General features: G+C 40.6%; 1 protein-coding gene across 3 annotated transcripts in view; it reads left to right on the top strand.

Moving 5' to 3' along the window:
* Positions 1–20,597, top strand: part of LOC124612947 (Na(+)/H(+) exchanger beta-like) — a 1,149,910-nt gene that overhangs the window by 966,127 nt on the left and 163,186 nt on the right. For all 3 annotated transcript variants that reach the window (XM_047141462.1, XM_047141460.1, XM_047141461.1), the window contains exon 8: positions 5,465–5,758. In XM_047141462.1, coding sequence (XP_046997418.1) covers positions 5,497–5,758 — 262 coding nt within the window. In that variant the 5' untranslated portion in view covers positions 5,465–5,496. The remainder of the gene's footprint in view (positions 1–5,464; positions 5,759–20,597) is intronic.

The raw sequence follows: 20,597 nt of genomic DNA, 5'->3' as shown, positions 1-20,597 counted from the left end.
ACTTTGACCACCACAGCAGGTGAAGAGTTTACAGACTTAGCCATTTTGGAAATGCTTCCACTCTTGGCCCAAAAACCAAGATCGTGACCTGTATGTCACGTAAATTGCTCCATTTTCACATTACAACAAAGACTGCACTGTTTTCTATCCCCCACCCCTCCCCCTTGATGTGCTTTATGTATCCTCCACTGCTGGTGCTGCCACCTGCCATGTGTGAATGGTAGTTGTAGATTGATGTTGAACATATTTGATGGTCATACTAATGTGACTGGACTGTGAACAATGTTTTTCATGTATTTTTTCCTACAATGGCATATGTTGCTTTCAGTTTGTTTAGAGTATTTAGTATCAGTTACTTAGCTATTCTAATAATTTTGCTTGGATTCTGTTTGTACATTTCAAATAAGCCTCAATATGTGGTTGTTTCCTTCTCAGGGTATACCCCTGTACATAACGTATGCATTAAAATTTCATTGGTGCTTCTGCTCTTACAAACTTCCTCCAATGGTTCACATAGCAGCCCTCAGTTTTTAAATGACTTTTGATGCAAAAAGCGCTTGAAAAGCTATGGTTCCTCATTGAGCAATGGAGAGACACTTGTTGGGAACTGTTTTGATCAGGAAATAGACTAGTATGAAAAACATAATTATGACTGTAATGAAAATGATATGGACATGTAGCCACAAGAATGGATAGTAAATGGGACAAGAGTGTTCTTCACAGCATTTAAAGAAATAAGAAAGACCATGACAATCGCCAATGTTAAATGGTTAGAGGACATTATAAAACATGCAGGAACAACATAGATGCATATAACTGAAAGTAGTGTCTGACAAATTCTGGAGGAGACGCTTATCCTGCAGAGTGTGATTGTTATGACAGCTATTCCTGACATAATCCAATTACTCCTTTCATTTAGGCTCATCTTTTTCAAAGTAACAGCATAATGTGCTAAGTAATGCATTATGCTTTTCTTTGTACTCCTGCACTTATAAGCTTCCCACATGTTACGATGTCGGTAATCTGTGCAGGGCAGTCCATTACTGGGACATATGACACAAGTGACACCCAATCACCTGACCACGTTCGAAGTCCATGAGCGCTGCAGAGTGCCCCATTGTGCTCTCTCACTATGTCTAATGGTTACGGAGGTGTTGATATGGAATACCTGGTGGTAGGTGGCAGCACAATGCAGCTAATATAGAAAATGTATGTTTTGGGGGGTGTCTGGAGACTTTTGATCACATAATGTATTTATATTTGTTAATATTCTATCAATGACTGAGGCTGGTGTCATTGTCATTCATGTTGTGATGTCTATCATAGGTTTTAAATTAAATGTTTATTGCAGGTTCAGAGGACCAATTTTTAATTTTGGTTCTTGTTTAGAAGTCAGTATTATAAGCCCAACATATATAAGAGGACTATTCAGAAAATAACAGACATTTTGGTCTGTCGCGGCAGTGAGTGGGTCTACAGCCACCATCTTGGTGCAATCATGTCCCTACACTCAGTACGTCTTCAGCGTCCAGAGGTCTAGGTCTCTGCTACTTTGCTTTCTGTGACACATTAAAATGTGCACTGCAATAGAAAATCCCACCACTTGTGAAGTATGTTCTTTGATTAGGTTTTTGTTGGAAAAAAACTGCAAACCAATCAAAATTTATCATGACTTTTGCAATGTGTATGGAAGAGGAATAATGAGTGAAATAAAAGTGAGGCAATAGTGCATACCAGTGTTCACAGTGATGACCACATTGGTAGGCCTAGCCTTGAGTCTGATGACCTGGTGATCAAAATCAATGACAAAATTAATGAAAATCATCATTTCACAATTAACTTTCACAACATTTCCACCAAATTTCACAGAGTTTAGTACTTGAAACTGTGGCAGAGAAGATTGGTTACCACAAATTTTGTGCTAGGTGGGTTCCAAAACTCATATTAGAAGACCACTAAAAACAGAGACTGGACGCAACACCAATCTTCCTCAAATATTACAAACAAAATATTAACAAACTTACTGACTGCATCATAACTGTGGATGAGACTTGAGTGGAGCATGTCAATTGTGAAACAAAAAGGCAGTCAATAGAATGGGTACATAAATTATCTCGAGGAACCAAGGAAGTGTTTGCAAACACTGTCAGGAAAAAAGACCATAGCTGCTGTGTTTTGGGACACTGAGAGAGTGATTCTCATCGATTTCCTTCGATATGGCACAAAAATTACCTCAGAGAGGTGTTGTCAAACACTCCCAAAGTTAAGGTGGATGATTCAAAACAAGTGTCATGGAAAACTTAGTGCAAAATGCATGTCCACATATGGCTAATTGTACCTGAGAGTTCCTACAGGCTTTTGGATGGGAGGTGTTTAATCATCCACCATACATTTGGTGCCAAGCAACTACTACCTCTTCCCGACAATGAAGACGTGGCTCACTACACAATGCTTTGATATGACACCGATCTGCATGCTGGTATAAACCAGTAGTTGTGATCACAGGCAGCAGAGTTCTACAGAGACGGTACTGGGAAAACTTGTACCATGGTATGATAAGTGCCTCAATTTGAATGGGAGTTTATAGTTTATATAGTTTAACAGTATGTCTTTAAAACATATATAATAAAATTTGGTTTTTCAGTATCGATAATTTTTTATTTAAAAACATCTGTTACTTTCTGGATAGCTCTAATATTTTTTCAACTTGTGCTCACTTCAGTCCACACCTCTCCTTGCAAGCCTAATAAAAGACAAGCTACAGGTTTTTAGCTGAGTTATAGAAAGCTAGTTGGCGTTAAGAACCCAACTCAGCCATAAGCAATAGCTTGTGGCCAACAGCATTTCACAGTTTGATTGTAGTCCGAACTCTGAGCACCTTGGATATTGTAATTTGCAATATTAAAGAAACGTATGAGTAGATTGCTTGTTGAAATATTGTAATCCACATGAAGTCATGGAACATTGTATTGTGATAATCTACTAGCGACTTGCCATGACTTTGCAAGGATGGTACAAAGTATCTATGACTAGATGAAGTATTTATAATATTTAGTGATATACACAAGCCTTCACTATGAATCAGTCTATCTATCCATGAAAACTATATCAAATTCCCTCCAGCAGTTCCTGAGATAAGCCTTCACATAAAGACAGAAAAACACAGTGGGGGCTTTAGTTTATAATACACACATCAAAAAAATTTTTGCATCACCTCGGTTCTGAGAGTTCCGGAACCTGTACAGAAAACTGGAATAGAGGTCAACAAAACATCATTTCTGCCCTTTTTACTGCTCATGAAAACCACACATTGCATGTTGTACCACCATACAGTGAGACCTTCAGAGGTGGTGGTCCAGATTGCTGTACACACCAGTACCTCTAATACGCAGTAGCATGTCCCCTTGCTTTGGTACATGCCTGTATTCATCATGGCATACTATCCACAAGTTCATCAAGGCACTGTTGGTCCAGACTGTCCCACTCCTCAATGGTGATTTGGCATAAATCCCTCTGAGTGGTTTGTGGGTCACTTCGTCCATAAACAGCCCTTTCCAGTCTATCGCAGGCATGTTTCACAGCGTTTGTGTCTAGAGAACATGCTGGCCACTCTATTGAAGCAATGTCATCATCCTGAAGAAAGTCATTCACAAGATGTGCATGGTGGGGGTGCGAATTGTTGTCCATGAAGATAAATGCATCACCAGTATGCTGCCGATATGGTTGCAGTAACGGTCGGAGGATGGAATTCACATATTGTACAGCCATTACGGCATCTTCCATGATCACCAACAGCATACGTCGGCCCCACATAGTGTCACCCCAAAACTGCAGGGAACCTCCATCTTCCTGCACTCGCTGGACAGTCTGTCAAAGGCATTCAGCCTGACTGGGTTGCCTCCAAACACGTCTCCGACAATTGTCTGGTTGAAGGCATATGCAACGCTCATCAGTGAAGAGAACATGATGAAAATCCCAAGCAGTCCATTTGGCATGTTGTTGGGCCATCTGTACCACACTGTATGGTATCATGGTTGCAAAGATGGACTTCGCAATGGACGTTGGGAATGAAATTGTGCATCATGCATCCTGTTATGTACAGCTTGAGTCATAACATGACATCCTGCAGTTGCATGAAAAGCATTATTCAACATGGTGGCTTTGCTGTCAGGCTTCCTCCAAGCCATAATCCATAGGTAGCAGTAGTTCATTGCAGGCCTGAGTGAGGCATGTCATCGACAGTTCCTGTCTCTCTGTATCTCCTCCATGTCTGAACAACATTGCTTTGGTTCACTCCGAGACGCCTGAACACTTCCCTTGTTGAGAGCCCTTCCTGGCACAAAGTAACAATATGGGTGTGATTGAACTGCAGTATTGACTGTTTAGGCATGGTTGAACTACAGACAAACGAGCCGTGTGCCTCCTTCCTGGTGTAATGACTGAAACTGATCGGCTCTCAGACCCCTCTGTCCAATAGGCACTGTTCATGTATTGTTGTTTACATTTTTGGGTGGGTTTAGTGACATCTCTGAAGAGGCAAAGGGACTGTGTGTGTGATACAGTATCCACATTCAACCTCTATCTTTAGGATTCTGGGAACCAGGGTGATGCAAAACTTTTTTTGATGTGTGTATATACGGATAATACACAAACCTTCCTCATGAATCAATCTGTCTAGTAGTGGAAACTTATCAAAATCCCTCCATTAGCTCCTGAGATTAGTCTTCATGTACAGGCAGAAAAATACAGCAGGGGATTTTAATTTATCATATGTATAGATTCTAGTGAGGTTTCCCTATAATCTGAATTAGCTCATAGCTCCAACACCAATTAAATATGGATCAGATAAAAATACATATATTAATAACTCATCATTACATGAAATAATTGGTTATGCCTCTGCCGTAAGTTCAGTACTACCATTTATTTCAGTTATCAGACAAGTTATTGACCAATTTTTCACCTGCAGCATGTTGCAAGTAAGTCATCATTAGTTTGTGGTAATAAACTATACACACAAATCTTCCTAGTGAATCAGATTGTCTGTTAGTGAAAACTGTATCAAAATCCCTACTGTAGTTCCTGAGCTTAGCATGAACATGCAGACAAAAACCATGGCAGTGGAGTTTAATTAATAACATATATAGATCTTCACTCCTACCTTGGTATGATGTATAGTCCAATTTTGATATAATACTGACTAGCTTAAGGTATTACTTTCTGCTCTGTTTAACACCATTTTCTCAGACATTCCAAATTTCATTTTATTCATCAATGTGCATATAATTTTAAATGCGTGAGCTGAGATGTCTCTTGAAACAATTAAATTATAGCTTTATCATTTTTTCATCCACTCTAAATGGCCAGAAATGGTTACTTTTAGTTCCAATTTATGCATAACGTATTTTTGTTTTTGTAGGAGTGATAATTTTATACATTAACTAAAAAAGTATTTATTTTGCAGCTTTAACATTGAAGTTAATTGAAAATTCAAAAATGATGGGAAAATTCACTTACGTACTAGTAGTGCTGGTTTCGCTGCAATCATCAGTTCAAGGAAGAGCATACTATGAAAAAGAAAGCTATGGAGCAGCATCCAATCATGTTGAGAATTTGACTGAAGGAAATTTCTCCTATGTTGCTTTGGAGGAAGTGAATGCTCACCACGGAGTACATGTTGCTAGTTGGCGTTGGGATGAACTAGGCTTGTTCTTCACTTTTACAATCTTTATTGTAGTTACAGGACTAGCAAAAGTTGGTGAGTATTACTTAATGTTTTACTATTCTCAGCAATTAGTACATGTTTATATGATATCACTTTCTTGCTGTATGGAAGAAGATCCCATTCATTGTTGTTGTGGTCTTCAGTCCAAAGACTGGTTTCATGCAGCTCTCCCACTACTCTATTCTGTGCAAGTCTCTTCATCTTTGAGTAACTACTGCAACTTACATCCATTTGAACCTACTTACTGTGTCTGTATCTTGGCCCCCTTTACAATATTTACCACCCACACTTTCCTCGAATATTAAACTGATGATTCATTGATGTCTCAGAATATGTCCTACCAAACAATCTTCCAGTCAGCAGGTGATGTTTGAAGAGATTACTGGCCCCTATTTTGAACATAACCAAGGTAGATTCTTCCTGCACATTGGTCAGGGGCCTGAAGATGTTGTAATAAAATTCTGAAACTGGTTGCCAATTAAAATAAGGTTGAAAATTGGTGCCTGAAAGGTATTTAATTTGACATCCTCTATCAAAAAAGTGAGACCTGCAATCATTTTTAAAAAAGATGGACATACAGAGTGACATTGTGCCAAAAAGTTCTTTCCTCCCCATTTCTGTTCAGCACTTGTTCATTAGTTATGTGATCTAGGCATCTAATGTTCAGCATTCTTCAGTAACACCACATTTCAGAGGCTTCCATTATCTTCTTTTGTGACCTGCTTATCGCCTGTGTTTCACTTGCATAAAAGGCTACACATCAGACAAATACCTTCAGAAAAGACACCCTAAGACTTAAATTTATATTCAGTGTTAACAAATTTCTCTTCTTCAGAAGTTCTTTTCTTGCCAGTGCCAGTCTACATTTTATATCATCTCTACTTCACCCATTATCAGTTATTTTACTTCTCAAATAGCAAAATCATCTACTGCTATTAGTGTCTCATTTCCTAATCTAACTCCCTTAGCATTTCCTTTATGTACAGTTCCAGAAATAAAGTGGTAACATTAGGAAGTTTAGATGATTTTTTTTTTTTAAATAAAAATTAATACTTGTATTAATTCACTAAAATGTGTTCCGCTGCATGCGTCAGAAGAGGGAAAAGCATATGAGACTATATTATTTACAGCCCAATGTTATAAAATCTATACTTTTATGCTTGTAGATTGATATTCAATGTAACACCAATGCACAGTTGACATGTAGATGCCTCCTTATTGAAGGCAGTACCTCATGTTGGTATGGACCTTCCAGTCAAAGTGTTGGATTCATGAACATTTCACAAGATCCCACAGATCTTGGGGACCTTGTAGTAGGATGTGAAGTTGTACTATTTTGCAGTTGTACTAAATATGATTGAGACTCTAAGGTTGTTGACCAGTTACAGTGTATCATATGTCTTGTTGAATTTCATCTTCTTCCTATCATTATATGATGTTGTTATCAGTTATTAAGTAAATGTACAGATCACTGTCAAATTTACTTTTTTTCTCTTTATATTTATTGATACTCAACTCAGTCATGATGAATAGCTTTCCTTGTAATGTATTACTACAGGTTTTGAAACACATACTGGTAAGCTATGTGGACTATGAGTGGTCTCACAAATCCACAGATGCCAAAGACAAACAAAGTAACTATACATTTTGACTGCTCATCCACAGTTAACTGCTGCTTTGTGTGTAACACCTGTTTGAAGATATGCAAAGGACAAATGTCACAAAATATTAAAATACACAGCTATGATGATTCATATGTTAATAGCAAATACAGAAAAAGTAAAAAATACTAATATATATTCAACTGAAACACAGTTTGGTTTAACTACAGTTTGGATATCCTTCAGTTGGTGTAAATACTGGTTTGTCTTGTACAGCACAAGTTTTGGCATGCACTTGGATGTGCAAAAGCCCACCAAGAAATTTCTGAAATGCTAAGCTTTCTGATTTTAATATTTCATAAAGTAAGATGGGAAGTCCAGGAAGTTGTCACAAACCAAAATATTATTTAAATAAGAGTATACATTTTTGGAAATGGAAACATTGGGGCTACAAAACAATAACAGTGGAATTTTGACAAGATCTCTTTCCAAGATTCAAAAATTTTGGAAAAATAACTAATCACTTTCTAAAATATTAAGTTTAAGGAAACTGTAAGATGTTCATTGCAAAGTGGAGAATGAGGACTTTCAAATGAGGTATGGAAATGGCAAAACAGAGTGTTATTTCATTACTCTTAACAGAAATCTGTAAAATATACTGTGAGTAATTAAGTTACACGAGATACAGCATGATTAAGGAATTAGTTATTTTATGTAATTGTGATATATGCATTAAGAACGCAAAGTGACCAATAAAAAAGTTATAGAGTGGAATTTTTGAAAGTGGGGCCATTCCACCTTACTATATGTCAAGACTGAGAGACTTCAGGGTGTTTACCATTCTAATAAAGAGAAATGTCTTGCTGGAAGTACAATTCCATGGCAGGATGCTTTGACTGTGTCAGTAGGTTCACATTACTTGCCAGTAAGTCCCTGTATTGTTAGCCCATTAACAGCAGTGACACATATGCCAGGGGTTCCATTCCATTACCAACATGAAGATACTTTCACTGACCTGAACTACAAGGGGAGATCAATAAGTATCCACAGTATGAGTGAAGATAACATTTTTGTTTTAAACATAATTTTTATTTGTCATCATAATTTCTTTTTAGGGATATAGGCTATGCTTTTTCCTAGTATTCGGATCAGTTTCTAATCCCTTCTAAATTATAAATTGTCAAGCTCTCTAAAATATACCCCTTTGTTTCAGTGATGATCTCTTAATTTGAGTAGCATTTTTTACCTGTGACACATTTCTTCATATTAGAGAACATGAAGAAACTACAGGTAGCAAGGTGAGGTGTATGGGAGGGGGAGGCTGCAGCTCACCGAGAAATTCATGCAGTTTTTCAGTGACAACTCCAGTTCCATGTTCTGGTCATGGTGAAACAGCAGTTTCTTGTTGAGGTAGTCAAGTACCTCATTGGAGTACCACCCAATGAGCATTTTGCTTTTTTCTGAGTGTTCCATGGGTATGACACTCATCACATCCCAAAAAACATTGCCATAACTTTTCTGGCCAGCGTGACCATCTTTGCATTCTTTGTAGTAGATTTACTAGAAGCAACCTATTGTTTTCATTGTTCCTTAGTTTCCAAGTGGTGACAATGCATATTAAAAAAATTTCAGGTCTCTCTAAAACTGCTCCAAACTTAGGTCTGAAGCTGAAAGTGAAATCTGCCTGTTGTCAAACTTCAGCAGTCAAAGCACTCATTGGGCTGACAAGATTTTTTATCAACAAGTTGTCATGTAAAATAATGTTTGTCATTCCCCTTTGCTACTTAATACCCTTATTGGAATGGGATTGGTAATCAGGATACAGAAAACTTAATTCCTATATATGTTGTAGCTCGCATATATTTACACTTGACACTGCATCCATACAGAATGAAGTGTAACGAAGAACTGACTAAAGTAAAGTTAAGATGGAGGCTCGACAGAGCACCTAGAGTTCACAGATATTAAGTTTCATGGTCGATATGAACTATCGACGACACACAGCCCCCCCCCCCCCCCCCCTAAAGTATGGAGTACTACAGATGCCCAAAGGCCTGTGGGCACCGATGTCAGTGGAATTCGTGCTCATAGGCAGGTGTAACGCAGGTACTTCCATCTCGAACGAGATGGGTTGTGCAGGCAGAGAGGCAAGAGGCATGTCCACTTCATAGTCAGTCAGCCACCATGGCCGGATGAGATGGCGACCAGCCCAGGAGTAAGTGGGCGGGGTGGTCAACGGCGTGGTGGGGGCATGTGTGGCCCTTAAGTGGATCGAGCCATCCATAGAAATGAAAGCACGGAGAGATGCTTGGTCACACTCATGCAGGAGTGTGAGGTTGTGTGCAATGTTGACATGTAAGGGGGCGTCCGATGGCGGGACCTTGGTATCTGTCAAAAGAATGAGCACTTGGTCATCAAATGTCACTGTAGAAACATTGTTCATTTGGTGCAGCAGCACGCTGCAGGACCAACTGGTAGTAGGTGTGTGTGTCTCCGATGTTGGAGATGAGGGCATGAAGCCTGAGCAGGGTGAAACAGGGGGCGAGGTAGGGAAACCAGCAAGCAGTGGTGAACAGTCTTTGGCAGAAGAGGTGTGCGGTGAGGTTGATTGGAGCATGTCTTCATTCTTGATCAAGGATGGATCGTCTACAGAGTCCGACTGCGGCAGTGTGAGACCATCAGGGTTGACAAAAGCCAGTTTCGGGCAATACAGAGAAACTGTCTGTGTGTGGTCTTTAATCATGATATCAAAAGTCATCCCCCCCATGAACCATGGACCTTGCCATTGGTGGGGAGGCTTGCGTGCCTCAATGATACAGATAGCCGTACCATAGGTACAACCACAATGGAGGGGTATCTGTTGAGAGGCCAGACAAACGTGTGGTTCCTGAAGAGCGGCAGCAGCCTTTTCGGTAGTTGCAGGGGCAACAGTCTGGATGATTGACTGATCTGGCCCTGTAACACTAACCAAAATGACCTTGCTGTTTTGCTAGTGTGAGCAGCTGAAAGCAAGGGGAAACTACAGCCATAATTTTTCCCGAGGGCATACAGCTTTACTGTTTGATTAAATGATGATGGCGTCCTCTTGGGTAAAATATTCCAGAGGTAAAATAGTCCCCCATTCATAGCTCTGGGCAGGGACTACTCAAGAGGGCATCATTATCAGGAGAAAGAAAACTGGCGTTCTACAGATCGGAGCATGGAATGTCAGATCCCTTGATTGGGCAGGTAGGTTAGAAAATCAGAGAATTAGGAACCAAATTTTAAATTGTAAGACATTTCCAGGGGCAGATGTGGACTCTGACCACAATCTATTGGTTATGAACTGTAGATTAAAACTGAAGAAACTGCAAAAAGGTGGGAATTTGAGGAAATGGGACCTCGATAAACTGAAAGAACCCGAGGTTGTACAGAGTTTCAGGGAGAGCATAAGGGAACAATTGACAGGAATGGGATAAAGAAATACAGTAGAAGAAGAGTGGGTGGCTTTGAAGAATGAAATAGTGAAGGCAGCAGTGGATGAAGAAGGTAAAAAGACGAGGGCTAGTAGAAATCCTTGAGTAACATAAGAGATACTGAATTTAATTGATGAAAGGAGAAAATACAAAACTGCAGCAAGTGAAGCAGGCAAAAAGGAATACCAACATCTCAAAAATGAGATCGACAGGAAGTGCAAAATGGCTAAGCAGGGATGGCTAGAGGTCAAATGTAAGGATGTAGAGGCTTATCTCATGAGGGGTAAGATAGATACAGCCTACAGGAAAATTAAAGAGACCTTTGGAGAAAAGAGAACCACTTGCATGAATATCAAGAGCTCAGACGGAAACCCAGTCCTAAGCAAAGAAGGGAAAGCAGAAAGGTGGAAGGAGTAGATAGAGGGTCTATACAGGGGCAATCTTCTTGAGGACAATATTATGGAAATGGAAGAGGAGGTAGATGAAGATGAAATCGGAGATATGATACTGCATGAAGAGTTTGACAGAGCACTGAAAGACCTAAGTCGAAACAAGGCCCTGGGAGTAGACAACATTCCATTAGAAATACTAACAGCCTTGGGAGAGCCAGTCCTGACAAAACTCTACCATCTGGTGAGCAATATGTATGAAACAGGCGAAATTCCCTCAGACTTCAAGAAGAATATAATAATTCCAATCCCAAAGAAAGCAGGTGTTGACAGATGTGAAAATTACCAAAGTATCAGTTTAATAAGTCACAGCTGCAAAATACTAACGCAAATTCCTTAAAGATGGATGGAAAAACTGGTAGAAGCCAACCTCGGGGAAAATCAGTTTGGATTCCATAGAAATGTTGGAACACGTGAGGCAATACTGACCCTACGACTTATCTTAGAAGAAAGATTAAGGAAAAGCAAACCTACATTTCTAGCATTTGTAAACTTAGAGAAAGCTTTTGACAAAGTTGACTGGAATACTCTCTTTCAAATTCTAAAGGTGGCAGGGGTAAAATACAGGGAGCGAAAGGCTATTTACAATTTGTACAGAAACCAAATGGCAGTTATAAGAGTCGAGGGACATGAAAGGGAAGCAGTGGTTGGGAAGGGGGTGAGACAGGGTTGTAGCCTCTCCCCGATGCTATTCAATCTGTATATTGAGCAAGCAGTAAAAGAAACAAAAGAAAAATTTGGAGTTGGTATTAAAATCCATGGAGAAGAAATAAAAACCTTGAGGTTTGCCGATGACATTGTAATTCTGTCAGAGACAGCAAAGGACTTGGAAGAGCAGTTGAACGGAATGGACAGTGTCTTGAAAACAGGGTATAAGATGAACATCAACAAGAACAAAATGAGGATAATGGAATGTAGTCCAATTAAGTCGGGTGATGCTGCAGGAATTAGATTAGGAAATGAGACACTTAAAGTAGTAAAGGAGTTTTGCTATTTGGGGAGCAAAATAACTGATGGTGGTCGAAGTAGAGAGGATATAAAATGTAGACTGGCAATGGCAAGGAAAGTGTTTCTGAAGAATAGAAATTTGTTAACATTGAGTATTGATTTAAGTGTCAGGAAGTCGTTTCTGAAAGCATTTGTATGGAGTGTAGCCATGTGTGGAAGTGAAACATGGACGATAAATAGTTTGGACAAGAAGAGAATAGAAGCTTTTGAAATGTGGTGCTACAGAAGAATGCTCAAGATTAGATGGGTAGATCACATAACTAAGGAGGAGGTATTGAACAGAACTGGGGAGAAGAGGAGTTTGTGGTACAACTTGACTAGAAGAAGGAATCAGTTGGTAGGACATATTCTGAGATATCAAGGGATCACCAATTTAGTACTGAAGGGCAGCATGGAGGGTAAAACTCATAGAGGGAGACCAAGAGATGAATACACTAAGCAGATTGAGAAAGATGTAGGCTGCAGCAGGTACTGGGAGTTGAAGAGGCTTGCACAGGATAGAGTAGCATGGAGAGCTGCATCAAACCAGTCCCACAACTGAAGACCACAACAACAACAACAATCAAAAGTCACATCCCCCCCGCTGCAAGACCTTGTAGGGGCCAAGATAAGAAGGTTGAAGAGGCTGCCTAACAGTATCATCATGCAGCGTGACGTGGGAGCAGTCTGAGAGGATGGTGGGAACATAAGCCTCAGGCGGTGAGTGACTGATGGGCGAGTGCAAACGTGTGTTTTGGAAATGCGTGTGCATCCAGCTACCGAAATCTGGCGAGGGGGGAAGATCCTCGGTAACCTGGTGTAGAATATGTTTCCCCGGTAGGACTGGATTCTTGCCAAAAACAAATTCAGATATAGTCCCCTGTAGGTTACGATCATAGATCGAACGTAGACCAAGTAGCACCCATGGGAGAGCTTCCGACCAGAGACAATCATGGCACTGAAGGGCCATCCTGAGGGTGCGGTGCCATCTCTCCACCAACCCATTGCTTTGTGGTTGGTAGGTGGTAGTGTGTATTTTTTAATACCACAGATATTGCAGAGGATAGTGGAAAGGGAGGATTCAAACTGTCAACCATGATCAGTGCCGATAGTGGTCGGGCATCTGAAATGAGCTATCCACGAGCCAATGAAAACCTCGGCTACCATCTCAGCAGTAATGTTAGGGAGAGGGACAGCCTCAACCCAGCAAGACAAATGGTCAATAGTTGATAAGATATACCTATGGCCCTCTGAAGGAGGAAGAGGCCTGATCAGATAAATATATAAGTGACGGAATCGTCCTGTGGGAATGTCGAACTTGCCCAGAGGCGGGGAGGTGTGGCGGCTGATCTTGTTGTGCTGACAAGTGATGCAGCTGTGTGCCCAGGTTTGGCAGTCCCATTTGATATTCTTCCAAACAAAATGTTCTGACATGAGATGTGTGGTGGCTTGAACACCTGGGTGGGCTAGGTTATGCAGGGCACCGGAAACCTGTCGGCACAGGTTGAATTACAGCTCCTCTTGCACTCATACTGTCCACTTGTTTTCGGCCTGCAGGAAATGAATTTATGCCCTCACAGTCACCTTCTCCTCCCACATTTCACTTCAGTCCATTTTGAATTTCCCGATGAGGTGGGAATTCTGGCTCATGGTGGAGTCATGTTGCTCATTTGACATGATGTCTATAGTCACACAATTCCCTTGCACACCCAGCTTCAAACTGTTGCTGTCCATCTTTCCCATTCTGGCTTCACCTTCTCTCTTTTTGCAACGTCTACCCAATCTCATCTTCTGCTATCACCAGAGCAGATATTTTGCAACTTATTGCTGAATTTCCTCCTCCATTTTTGCTGCTTGATGACTTCAGTGCCCACCTTCCCCTTTGGGGCTCTCCATGCCCCTGTATGAGAGGCTGAGAGGCTCTCTTCCCTTTCTTTCTTTTTTTTTTTTTCATCAGTCTTCTAACTGGTTTGTTGCAGCCTGCTACTAATTCCTCTCCTGTGGCAACCTCTTCATCTCAAAGTAGCACTTGCAACATGCATCCTCAATTATTTGATGGATGTATTCCAATCTCTGTCTTCCTCTACAATTTTCACCTCTTACAGCTCCCTCTACTACCATGGAAGTCATTCCTTGATGTCTTAACAGATGTCCTATCATCCTGTCCCTTCTTCTTGTCAGTGTTCTCCACATACCCTTTTCCTCCCCAATTCTGTGAAGAACCTCCTCATTTTTTACCTTACCAGTCCACGTAATTTTCAACATTTTTCTGTAGCACCACATTTCAAATGCTTCGATTATCTTTTGTTCCAGTTTTCCCACAGTCCATGTTTCACTACCATACAATTCTGTGCTCCAAACGTACATTCTCAGAAATTTCTTCCTCAAATTATGGCCTATGTTCGATACTAGTAGACTTCTCTTGGCCAGGAATACCCTTTTTGCCAGTGCTAGTCTGCTTTTGATCTCATTGCTTCATCTGTCACTGGTTATTTTGCTGCCTAGGTAGTAGAATTCTTTAACTTCATCTGCTTCATGACCATCAGTCCTGATGTTAAGTTTCACACTGTTCTCATTTCTGCTACTTCTCATTAGTTTCATCTTCCTTCAATTTAGTCTCAATCCATACTCTGTACTCATTAGACTGTTCATTCCATTCAGGAGATCTACTTCTTCTTCACTTTCATTCAGGATAGCAATGCCATCAGTGAATCATTTCATTGATATCCTTTCACCCTGACTTTTAATTCCACACTTGACCCTTCTTTTATTTCCATTATTGCTTCTTCGATGTACAGATTGAATAGTAGGGGCAGAAGACTACATCCCTGTCTTATACTCTTTTTAATCTGAGCAATTCATTGTTTGTCATCCACTGTTATTATTCCCTCTTGTACATATTGTGTATTACCTGTCTCTCCCTATAGCTTACCCCTATTTTTCTCAGAATTTCGAACAACTTCCACAATTTTACATGGTCGATGCTTTTTCCAGGTCAACAAATCCTATTAAAATGTCTCAATTTTTCCTTAATCTTGCTTTAATTATCAATCACAATGTCAGAATTGCCTCTCTGGTGCCTTTTCCTATATTAAAGACAAGCTGATCATCATATAACACATCCTTGATTTTCTTTTCCATTCTTCTGTACATCATTCTTGTAAGTAACTTTGCTGCATGAGCTGTTAAGGTGACTATATGATAATTCTTTGCAGTCTTTGGAATTATGTGGATGGTATTTTTCTGAAAGTCACATGGTATGTTGCTAGACTCATACATTCTACACACCAATGTGAATAATCATTTTGTTGCCACTTCTCCCCAACGATCTTAGAAATTCTGAAGGAATCTGTCTCTTCTGCCTTATTTGACCTTACGTTCTCCAAAGCTCTCTTAAATTCTGATTCTAACACTGATCCCCTATATTTTCTAAATTGACTCCTGTTTATTCTTCCATCACATCAGACAAATCATTGCCTCATAGAGGTCTTCAATGTACCCTTTCAATCTATCTGCTCTCTCCTCTGCACTTACCAGTAGAATTCCTATTGCACTGTTAATGTTACCACCCTTGCTTTTAATTTCACTGAAGGTTGTTTTGACTTTCCTGTATGCTAAGTCAGTTCTTCTGACAAGCATTTCTTTTTTGATTTCTTCACATTTTTCATGCAGCCATTTCATCTTAGCTTCCCTGCACTTCCTATTTATTTAATTTCTCAGTGACTTGTACTTCTGCATTCCTGAATTTCCCTGAACATTTTTGTACTTTATTCTTTCAATGATCAGCTAAAGTATTTCTTCTGTTACCCATGGTTTCTTCACAGTCACCTTCTTTGTACCTAAGTTTTTCTTTCCAACTTCTGTGATTGCCCTTTTTAGAGATGTCCATTCCTCTTCAACTGTACTGCCTACTGAGCTATTCCTTATTGCTGTATCTATAGCCTTAGAGAACTTCAAAAGTACTTTGTCATTCCTTAGTACATCTGTATCCCAAATCTTTGTGTATTGATTCTTCCAGAATAATCTCTTAAACTTCACCCTACTCTTCATCACTACTACATTGTGAACTGAGTCTATATCTTCTCCTGGGTATGCTTTACAATCCAGTATCTGATTTCGGAATCTCTGTCTGACCATGATGTAATCTAACTGAAATCTTCCTGTGTCACATGGCCTTTTTCAAGTATACCTCCTCCTCTTATGATTCTTGAACAGAGTATTTGCTATTTTTGACTGAAATTTATTACAGATCTGAATTAGTCTTTCTCCTCTCTCATTCCTTGCCCAATCCCATATTCTCCTGTAATCATTTCTTATACTCCTTTCCCTAAAACTGCATTCCAGTCTCCCTTGACTATTAGATTTTCATCTGCCTTTGTGTACTGTGTTACCTGTTCAATATCCTCACATGCTTTCTCTTCATATTCAGCTTGAGAAGTTGGCATGTATACCTGAACTATTGTTGTTGGTGTTGGTTTGCTGTTGATTCTGATAAGAGTTACTGTATCACTGAACTGTTCACAGTAACACGCTCTCTGCCCTACTTTCCTATTGATAATGAATCCTGCTCCCATTGTATCATTTTCTGCTGCTATTGATATCTCCCTACACTCATCTGACCAGAAATCCTTCTCTTATTTCCATTTCACTTCACTGACCCCTACTATATCTAGATAGAGCCTTTGCGTTTTCTAGCTTCCCTGCCACTTTCAAGCTTCTGACATTCCATGTCCTGACTTCTAAAATGTTATGCTTTCGTTGGTTATTCAATCTTTTTCTCATGCTCACCTCCCCCTTGGCAGTCCACTCCCAGGTATCCAAATGGGGGACTATTCCAGAATCTTTTGCCAATGGAGAGATCTTCACGCCACTTTTTCAGTTACAGGCCACATATCCTGTGGATAATACACACTGCATGTCTTTAATAAAGTAGTTTCCATTGCCTTCTGCATCCTCATGCTGTTGATCATTGATGATTCTTCCGCCTTTAAGGGCAGTTTCCACAAGGACATTTTGATTACTAATCAAAGACACTACCCCTAGATCGCAGATGATCTTCTAGTAAATATCTTCAACCAGTTCAATCTAATGTGTTTGTACACAGATACACCCACATTTCTTTCCAATTTGACACACTCCTTTTCCCACTTGGAACTTTCAATCTGTACTACTCAGCTTTCTCATCGTATCGGGTGGTCCATTCTCTCCGACACACACTTGAGTGATCAATTCCCTTGTTTCACTCATTTGCTGATGTCTATCCCTCTGTGCATCCAACCAACTGGCAGCTTTTCAAAGTTGACTCGCAGCTCTACTCCTCACTGGCCACTTTCGATGAACACCATTTCCCCTGCATTGGTGACCAGGTAGAATAACTTACATACACTATCCTTAATGCCATGGAATGTTCCATACCTTACACCTCTTCCTCGTTATGATGTACCCCCATCCCCTGGTGGATGGAGGCATGCCACAATGCAATCCTTGCATGGAGACAAGCTCTCCACATTTTTAAACATCACCCCACTAGGCGAACTGTGTCGTTTATAAACAGCTACATCCACAGTGTCACCACATTTTCAGGAATAGCAAGAAAGCTAGCTGGCTTTCTTTTCAAAGCTATTTTAACAGTTTTACTCCCTCTTCTGTTGTTTGGAGTAAACTCCACCAGCTTTCAGGAATTGCCGTTCATTCCCTGGTTCCTCATCTGACCATAGCGAACAATGTCATTGTAGACCCTGTTGAATGTCTCCAACACCTTGGGCCAATATTTTGCAGACATTTCAAGTTCCACCCACTACCATCCTGCCTTTCTCTGTCTGAAACATGTAGTGGAGGCAAGGATGGTATCTTTCTCCTCCCAGAATTGTGAATGTTACAATACTGCGTTTATTATGAGGGAGCTTAAAGATGCAATCTCTTTGTCCCAGTCAAGTGCTCCAGGACCGGATGGTGTTCACATTCTGATGTTGGAACACCTAGTTCATGAAGGCCTGTGCTTTCTCCTCCATACATATAACTGCATTTGGATGGATGGCACATTTCCCAGTCACCAATATGAGGCCATTGTCATTCCCATATCTAAGCCTGTTAAGCACATACACCTTCCTTCCAGCTACCACCCAATTTCCCTCACCAGTAACATCTGCAAGGTGTTCGAATGTATGATTAATGGTCAGCTGGTGTGGTGGCTCAGCTTTCAGAATCTCCTCATGAACACTCAATGTGGACTCCATAGGCATCTTGTTACCTTATCCACTCATGTTACAAACAATGTTTTGCAGAAGTATCAAACTGTGGCCATGTTTTTTTGATTTGAAGAAGGTGTATGACACCTGCTGGAGGATGGATATCCTTCGTATTATGTAAGAGTGGGGCTTCCGGGGTTGCCTACCCATTTCTATCCAGGAATTTTTAAAAGACCATGTTTTTAAGCTAAATGTGGGATTGGCTTTGTTGGACACTTTTATTCAAGAGAATGGAGTGTCTCAGGGTTCTGTGCTCAGTGTCATTTTATTTGGCATAACCATTAACACTATTATGGATTGTTTCTCAGCAGGTATCTTAGGTTCTCTTTTTATTGATGACTTTGCAATCTATTGCAGCTGTCAACGAACCTGTCTACTTGAGTGGCATCTTCAGTGACATCTTGATAATCTTTACATGTATAGCATCAACAATGACTTATGATTTTCCACTGGCAAGACTGTCTGTATGAACTTCTGAAGGTGCCAGTAGTTCCTTCCCTCAACCCTATGTCCTAGCCCGATCCTTCTTCATTTATTGACACAACAAAATTCTTGGGACTCATGTTTTATAGGAAACTCTGTTGATCCTCCCATGTCTCTTACATGGCAGCTCCTACTCTTGCTCTCAATGTTCTATGTGTTTGATGTGGTATCTTGTGGGAAGCAGATCAGACCATCCTCCTCTGTCTATACCAGTCCCTTGTCTGTTCAAAACTGGATTGTGGATGTATCGTATATTCATCCACACATCAGCCTGTCTTATGTTGTCTCAATACTGTCCACCATTGTGGGCTATGTTTAGCTACTAATACCTTCTATACCCATTGACTAATATGTTGAGGATGCTGACTTACCATTGTCCTAAAGGCAGGATTTTCTCCTCAGTTGTTAAGCGAGCCATCTGTCTTCTCGCATGGTCACCCATCCTATGCTCCCTTTTTTGACTATTTCCTTGACTGCTAGTATGGACTGCACCCATCTTTTCTGTTGCCTCCCGGAGTTCACTTTTATTTGCTGTTTTGACAGTTTTATACTCTCTCCCACATTCCTCATGGGTATGAGCTCTTCACTGCCCTGGTTTTGCCCCAAGCTAACTGTACACTTTCAACTTGATCTGGATCCTAAGGACACTACTCCTAGCCTGGTGAGTTGCAGTGAGTTTCTCGCACTTTGCACACAGCTTGGGGACAGTGTACCCTTCTGCACCAATGGTTCCAAAACTCACAATGGTGTCGGGTGGGCCTTTGTACTTGGCAATGATCCTTTTCAATATCGGCCTTTGATCAGTGCTCGATTTTTACCACGGAGCCCTACACCCTTTATCAGGGTACCCAGTACATCCTGTGATACAGGCTTCCAATTGTATCATCTGCTCAGATTCTCTCAATGTTCTTCAGAACATTCATGTGCTTTTCTCAGTCCTTCCCTCAGTACAGTAGATCTAAGAATGCCTCCGTTCACCCTATGGGGAGAGCCAATGTGGTGTTCCTTTGGGTTCTTGGTCACATTGGCATGCCAGGGAATGAGGCTGCTGTTGCTGTTAAGGTTGCAGCTCTCTTCCCTCGGCCTGCTTATCATTCTGTTCCCTCAGATGATCTTTGTGTCAGTGTTTGTTGGCATGTTGTATCACTTTGGAGTACACAGTAGTCTTCCCTCCAGCAGAACAAACTCCAGGACATTAAACCTCTCACCTGCCTGGTTGACTTCCTCTTGGCCCTCACATCATGTGGAGGTCATTTCAGCCCAGCTGTGTATAGGACACAGTTGTTTTCATCATTTATTAAGTGGTGACCCTACCCCTCTTTGTGCCTACTGCTCTCAACCCTTGACAGTGTGTCACTCTCTGATCCTGTGCCCATTTTTTAACTGTTTACTTTTATGTCTATGTCTGCTGTCTACTTTGTCAGATGTTTTAGCAGATGACAATCATTTGACAAAAGAAACTCCTACATTTAATTTATTGCCGGCCGCGGTGGTCTAGCGGTTCTAGGCGCTCAGTCAGGAACCGTGCGACTGCTACGGTCGCAGGTTCAAATCCTGCCTCAGGCATGGATGTGTGTGATGTCCTTAGGTTAGTTAGGTTTAAGTAGTTCTAAGTTCTAGGGGACTGATGACCACAGATGTTAAGTCCC

This window comes from Schistocerca americana, chromosome 4 (genome assembly GCF_021461395.2).
Source record: "Schistocerca americana isolate TAMUIC-IGC-003095 chromosome 4, iqSchAmer2.1, whole genome shotgun sequence".
Classification (NCBI taxonomy): Eukaryota; Metazoa; Arthropoda; class Insecta; order Orthoptera; family Acrididae; genus Schistocerca; species Schistocerca americana.
This window is presented reverse-complemented; position numbering and strand designations above follow the sequence as displayed.